At 32.9% G+C, this 7,475-nt stretch overlaps 1 protein-coding gene across 1 annotated transcript; it reads right to left on the bottom strand.

Moving 5' to 3' along the window:
* Positions 1 to 1,447: 1,447 nt before the first annotated feature.
* LOC109171116 (inositol oxygenase 4-like) lies at positions 1,448 to 4,560 on the bottom strand. Its single transcript, XM_019320246.1, has 9 exons — positions 4,447 to 4,560; positions 3,989 to 4,127; positions 3,775 to 3,856; positions 3,485 to 3,689; positions 2,802 to 2,914; positions 2,480 to 2,672; positions 1,927 to 2,005; positions 1,736 to 1,817; positions 1,448 to 1,636 (listed from the first exon to the last, which is right to left on the bottom strand). Exons 1-9 carry the CDS (start codon positions 4,481 to 4,483, stop codon positions 1,610 to 1,612), a joined length of 957 nt encoding a protein of 318 aa, XP_019175791.1. The 5' UTR covers positions 4,484 to 4,560; the 3' UTR covers positions 1,448 to 1,609.
* Positions 4,561 to 7,475: the final 2,915 nt, after the last annotated feature.

The raw sequence follows: 7,475 nt of genomic DNA, 5'->3' as shown, positions 1-7,475 counted from the left end.
GTTTGGTGTATTAAACACCAACTGACACTACAGTATATCCAAACCGACACTGCAGTTATATCAAAATGATACTGTAGTTATAGTGAAATGAAACTGCAGTGTATATAAACTGAAACTGAATAACATTTCACATATTTGAGTGTATATTGTACAATGAAGCTGTAATTATATCAAAATGATCATGTAGTTGTGTTTTAATAAAACTATAGTGTATATAAAATAAAATTAAATAACATTTTCACATATTTGAATCTATAAATATCGAATGAAACTATAGTTATATCGAAATGAAACTGTAGTTGTGTTCAACTGAAACTGCAGTGTATACAAAATGACACTGAATAACAGAGTTACTTTTTGCAAAAGGGTGCGAAACGGCGGAAATAAACACTGTTAATTTTCATTTAAAAAAAAAGACGCGCGGTGCATAATATAATTTGCCGTACTATTATTTCTAGGCCTGCGACATTGGACTTGTGTGCATTCGTGTGGGCCCCGAATCCCATCGACAATAATAGCTCTTTTATGCCGTTCTATATTTCCCATATCCAATTTACACTACTGGAAATTATGGAATTTCCGACCACCTGAAAGTGATCTTAAATCAAGTTGAAAGCCTTGTTCCGACCACTTTTGGTATCCGGAAAATCCTTTGTTGCTATTTCCGACCACTTTTTGGACTTTTTGGTATCAATTTAATTTAAGATTATTTTTAGGTGGTCGGAAATTCCATAATTTCCAGTAGTGTTATGGTGGACCCGGTTTCGATAAAACCACCAGTTATATATGCATATAAATCTAGTTTGGATATAAAATGTAAAGTCTAATAGATTTAAAATTAAAAATTATATTCATTCTATTTAATTAGAGCATATACAAAAATATTTTAAATATAAGGTTAAAAATTGCTAGAAATTAAATTTGTTAAGTCTTACATATATTAGATTTAAAATTAAAAGTTATATTCATTCTATTTAATTAGAACGTATACAAAAATATTTTAAATATAAGGTTAAAAATCGCTAGAAATTAAATTTGTTAATTTAATTTATAATGTTAAGTCTAACAAAATAAATTTGAAAAAATAAGTGTTAGTAAACAAGTTTTCTAAACAGCAATAGAAAATGAAAATTGAAAATTTAGGACAATTTCCTAAGTACCCAAAATGTCTACGCACGTAGAATAGTAGAATAGTAGAATAGTAGAATTTGGTGAAGAAAAGACATTTTGAACATTTTATACTAAACTTGATTCATTTAAAAAAAAAAACAATACATTTGCTTGAATTTATAAACACTATCACCTTTGGTCATTTTATTATTATTTTTATTATTATTATTTTTTTTCAGTTTAGGATTTCTTGTTTGACTAGGGAAAAAAACTTTAAAAAAATGGAATCGATTATGAAAAATGGATATCCAGAATTTTATTAAAATTCTGAAAAGTATATAGCAAAAGAATAGAATTTATTTGTTCATTACAAAATGGAAAAACATAACGCCACCACCACCACCCGAAAAAAAAAAACAATACATAAATGTATTTTGCATCCAAGATAAACACCATAAAATGCTTTATATTTCCCCATTACTTCTCAATTGCCTCGACATTACCATCTGAGTTTGGCTGGGAAATACTGGAAGCAAAGAAAAAATAATCCAATTATGAATAATTCACAGTAAAAAAAAAAAAAAAGAAAAAGAAAGTAATTCATATCAATATTGACAAATTTCACCTTTTCAATGAGAGAAAGGTAATAAGGTTTGACTTCTTCTACATCGATTCTGACTTTGCTCTTGCTATATAGATCATATTTACTGCAAAATTGTTTAACATACATTAATGTATTAGATCAAAGAGGTTTAATATTAGAGAGTAAAAAAGAAAAGAAATTTAAGGGAGAGTAAAAAAAGAAACACTACATACTTGAAGATTTTGAGCCACTTCATGTTTTCTTTATCCTCTTCATTCATCAAGTGTGTATATGCCCCTTCCCTATGCAATGCTGTTCAAAAAACAAAAAGTGCAATTCAGAGATTATGTTAGTGAGTTAATTATAAGAAATTATTAAAGAAAATGAACTAAATAGGTCAAACAAGAAAAAGACTTCAAAAATATAGTAATATAAAAGTTAAGGCCCTATTACTAGTTAGCTTATCAGCTAATTTTGGATTATTTGACCACTATTAATTGTTTGACTTAGTTAAAAAATAATGTAAATGTTTAGTTAATTAGTTTCTTGTAACTCCAAAACTAATTAATTTAGTTAAAATAATGTAATGTTTAGTTACAAGAAACTAATTAACTAAAACATTTACATTATTTTTTAACTAAGATTCAAAAAGCTGATCAGCTGATAACAATTATACTAATGTTATCAACTAGTTATACTCTCTAATTAATCAAAACAACTAACAGTTAACAATTATCAGCTAACAACCATTTATACAACAGGGTCTAAGAAAAAATTGAAACGCACCATAAAAAGAGTGATAGCGGATAATAAACAATGCTGCAGAAGGAAGAGTTGTTCCATTTTCCTTGGCCACCAAATACATGTAGTCATCATGACCCCAAGACATGAGTACTTTGTCTAAACCACAACCTTCTTCATAGACTCCATTTTTTGTGTTGTAAAGGGTGTTGTTGCAGTCTGGGTTTTCCTTGAAATACTGCATGCATGCATGCAATTAAGGGCCAAAAAGAAAAATATATTAAGCACTCCCTAAATCTCAAAGAAGTTTTATCAATTTTGGTGGGGATAAGATGAACTGAAGCTAGGGAAAAAGGGGGAAAAAAACCTTGTGGTGAACAATGGATTCATCAAAGGCACATCCAAGAGGGAATGTGTCACCAACCACAGCCCATTGAGGAAGCTCCCCAAAGCTAGGATGCAGAAGCACTTTTCCAAGATCTGTCACCCATGCATGCAAATTTCAGACATTACACATTTATATTTCACTAATATTGATATCAAATTGAAAAATGAATAATGTATTCCGATCCTCCTCAACAAAAAGTCTAATAGTGGGCAACAGTGTGAGGCCCCCACTATTAGGTAGGGCATTTGACCCTGTTTGAGTTCGGGTGATTTACCTAAAAGCTTAATAGTGAGCAACGGTGTGGGGGGCCCACTATTAGGTGGGGCATTTGGCCCTGTCTGGGTTCAGGTGATTTACCTAAAAGCTTAATAGTGGGCAACGGTGTGGGGGCCCACTATTAGGTGGGGCATTTGACCCTGTCTGAGTTCAAGTGATTTACCTAAAAGCCTAATAGTGGGCAACGGTGTGGAGGGCCCACTATTAGGTGAGGCATTTGGCCCTATCTGAATTAAAGTGATTTACCTCTTCCACATTTCTGTCAGTCGGAGGTGTGGGGCCCTTAGGATTTGAGATTTAACCTTTTGGGAGAAGAAGATCGAAAGCGAAATAGTATGTGAAACTAGGAATTGAACAATGAGTAAAATGAATACATATATATATACCATGGATGAGGGCAGTCAAATGCAACCAAGGTTGATGAGGGTAGTCTTTTCTAATGGCCTCAGCAGTCTGCAGCAAGTGCTCAATCTGTGGTTCATCCAAGTCAGGATCACTATCATCCACCACATCATTCAGTAGCTCACAGCATTCCCATATGCTCATCTCTACTTTATCCAATCTCCCATAATCCTCCCTCATCCTCTTCACCTATAAATTATTCAATTAATTTGATAAACACAAATGAATGACACAAGAAATTAATTAAATTGCATATATTATTGCATGTACTCACAAAATCATATGTTTGGTTGATGTGTTGCACTCTATAAAACTCCTCCACACTCTTCTGTCTCTCACTTTCTGCATCATAGGCCCTGTATGTTCACCATTTAATTAATGTTTGTCTTACATACATACATATATAGAAAAGGATTTCACTGCATGCTTTAATTTTCTGCCTAAAGTAAGATAAAATCATAAAATATAATGTGAATCAATTATTTAACCTGAAAGATTGACCAAAAGAATTCATCTCTGGGGCTTCAAATCCTCCATTGGAAGACATTAATGTCTTGGGCACAACAAACCCTCCATCCAAAATCAGTTCATTAGCATTATCAGAAGGGACGGCTTGTTTCTCCTCAACTAATCAAACACATAAAAGAAAAATAACAACATTACTACCATGAAAATCATATAAATTGTCAGGTTTTACGAAAATACCCTCTTCGGGGTTCCCCTCTGTAGGCTTAGACTTGAGCTTAACAAAAATCTATAAATCTGATAGTCGTGAGGAGACAATAACCTCTTTGGAGTCCCCTCTGTAGGCTCAGGCTTGAGCCTAACAAAAATCTATAAATCTGATAGTCGTGAGGAGACAATAACCTCTTCGGAGTCGTCCCCTCCCCGTTGAATAGAAAAAAAACCCTAAATACAATACATTAAAAAGACAAAGAAAACGTACCATGTTCTGCTGGTTTCTCAATGATGAGGATTGTCATCCTGCCAAGATCTTGGAAAAGGGAATAGGGAAAAGACAAAAAGAAATAAAGAGAAAGCTGGAAACTCAATGATTGAGAGTGAGAATAGAATTGTGAGAAGGTTTAGGGGGGTTTGGGGGTTTTATAGTAGTCGGATGATGAGAGGTCCTTCCTTGAAATTTAAGATGTTGGGAGTCCTTAACTGAAAACCTACCCAAAATCCCTTTCCATGTAAGTTTATACTTTATCCCTTTCAAATCCACATGATTCAGATCCACGTGGGAATTTATAATTGCCACGCTCCTCCCTAGACCGTGTGAAGACAACATATTCAAAACTGCATTCATATTTCATTCTTGATTGCAAGAATGTGTAGAGAACGCGACGACAAGAGAGTAGTGGAGAATAAGAAATAGATTGCTGACTCTTCTATACGTGTAACGTGTATGGAAAAATTAAAAGTTGATTATGTGGGCTCCACGACTACACTGACGCGGAACCAAGTCATATGTTGCGACGTCATAATGCCCAGTGCATTTCCATCAACTGATTAAGCCCAATTTTTTTAGAGGGAGAACGGCAATCGTTATACCCTACACCACGGCGCATATAGCACTGTGCGCCGCGCGCCTCTCAAAACGACGTCGTTTTGGGAGGCGTGGTAAGAAGTTGCTGGGATTATATGTATTTGTTCACACAGTTATGTGTATTTGTTCACACAGTTATGTGTATTGGTTCATACAGTTATGTACATTTTTTATACAATTATGTACATTCTTTTTATACAATTATGTACATCCGAATCAGAAAATTTGTGTGCATTATGTTAATAGTTGATGTGTACTATGTTAAAAGTTTATGTTTATTATGTATTATGTTAGATTATGTGTATTATCTTTTAAAAAGAGTATGTATATTTTGTTATATAATTATGTACATTCATGTATACAATTATGTGTATTCTAGTATAACATTATGTACATTCTTGAACAGCGGGTTTTTTTTTTTAAAGAAAAAACTACTGCCATTCACTGGGGCGGGAAATTTCAAAAAAAAATAAATAAATAAAACGACGTCGTTTTGCATCTGGGCGCATTGTGCAACGCGCGCCGTGGTGTAGGATATAAATTGCCGGAGAACGGTCAAATAAGCCTTTGTATTATTGTCAACTGCTCAATTCCCATCATGAATTAAATTAAAGGTTAATTAATCACACTTACCTACTAAATTTGTTTAATTATTATTTTTTTTTGTAGGTAATTGACTTTTTTTTTGCAGGTTACCAAATCAATTATTAAAAAAATAATTTCAAAATAATTAAAAAAAAAAAAGAATATAGCCACCGGCTGTCCGACGAGGACAGCTGATGGCTTTATTTATTTATTTATTTTAATAATTAAATAGGTAACCTGTTATTAACCTGTAAAAAAAGTCAATTGAACAAATTTAACTCGTAGATGAACTTATTTGGCACTTAATTTAATTCGTGGTGAAAATTGAGCACTTCGCAGTAGTAGATGGACCTATTTGACACTTGTGCCTTTAGAGTAACATTATCACGAGTTATTTTGGAAAGAATATCATATCAAATTGCTTTTGTTTAAAATAATTGTTGATGTAGAGATGAATTAATTAAAAAAGAATTGGCATGTAAAGACCTAAAATAATGTCAAATTTAAAAAAATAATAATAAATAAAATAGGAAGGGAGGTACGCGCTTGGCGTGCACCCTGCGCCCACAGCTGGTGTCCGCTGGGCGAGTCAGAGTGGCCGCCAGTTGGCGGCCACTCTGACTTTTTTTAATTTTTTACTCTTTTTTTTTTTTTTAAATGTCATTTTTTTTCACTCTGACTTTTTTTAATTTTTTACTCTTTTTTTTTTTTTTTTTTAAATGTCATTTTTTTTTTTTAATTTTTACTGTTTCTTTTTTCACCCACATTTTTTCTCTTTCCTAATCACACTTACAAAAACCACTCAAATACCACACAGGGTTAAACTAATGTAGATGCTCTTAGAATAAGGACATAGAATGCATTTGATTTTAGAGCATCTATACTAGTGATTTTTTCTTGATTTTTTGTTGGGCTTAAGGTGAGCTAAATGATAGAGAGGAAGGAGAGAGATGGCATTTTGATCTCCAAAAATACTACATGCACTCCCAAAAACATACTCCCTACTTTTACTTCCACTTGTGTTCAAATTTGATTGGGAGAAGAAAAAAAATGGATAAACATCATGACCCCTATAAAATTGAACAATCAAAGCATGCCAAATCGTATGGAGTACAAAATGAGAGTAGAAAATGGTAGTACTATTCTTTGATCTCCTACAAGGTAAGAGTTTTTGTGAACTCCAGGAAGAGAGAATGAAAGAAGGCATTTCTTTTGTGTCAGAATGTATTTTTCTTTTTTTCTTTCCCCTTTTTTTATTTTTATTTTTTTTTCTTCTCTTTCCTTCATCTCTCTCCTACTTGGTTTCTTAAATATTGTGCAAAAAAAAATCAATTGATATGAATGCTTTAAAGAATCCATAATAGATTGCTTTTTGCACAAAAATTAGAAGCCATGAAGGATAGAGATGAGAGAGAGAAGAAAGAAAAATAAGAAAAAAAAAAAAACAAATCTAACAGTTGCAGACTTGCAGGAAAAAAATAGCTAGACGCGCCAGCCGGCGCGTGTACTACACGTGCCCGACTGGCTGCGTCTGTGCATGAAATGCACACAACCTTGGTGATTTCTGAATTTTCTCTCTTATAGTGAGGCCCACAAAAAACTCCAATTTAAAGGACCTTGCACCTACCCTCTATCTTTTCACACTCTCTCATTTATATTGACATTTTTTGTCTAAAAAATCGTAAATAATCCACAGATGTGATGAGAAAGAATAATCATATGAAAGGCACAAATGTGCGTGTTTTGCGCACATACAGCGCCCAACTGGCACATTAATTGTTTTTTTTTTCTTTTGCGTCAGAATAACTTTTTCCTTTTTTTTTTTTTTTTTTTTTTTTTTT

Source organism: Ipomoea nil, unplaced genomic scaffold (genome assembly GCF_001879475.1).
Source record: "Ipomoea nil cultivar Tokyo-kokei standard unplaced genomic scaffold, Asagao_1.1 scaffold3394, whole genome shotgun sequence".
NCBI lineage: Eukaryota > Viridiplantae > Streptophyta > Magnoliopsida > Solanales > Convolvulaceae > Ipomoea > Ipomoea nil.
The sequence above is the reverse complement of the archived record's forward strand: the minus strand, read 5'-3'. Positions and strand labels throughout refer to the sequence as shown.

Excerpts from the sequence above, each read along its gene's own strand:
- LOC109171116 (XM_019320246.1), bottom strand. The coding sequence starts at position 4,483 with ATGACAATCCTCATCATTGAGAAACCAGCAGAACATG. Across the intron at positions 2,673-2,801 it reads AATCCATTGTTCACCACAAG|TATTTCAAGGAAAACCCAGA; the intron begins GTTTTTTTCCCC and ends GCATGCATGCAG. Across the intron at positions 1,637-1,735 it reads ACCTTTCTCTCATTGAAAAG|TATTTCCCAGCCAAACTCAG; the intron begins GTGAAATTTGTC and ends CTTTGCTTCCAG.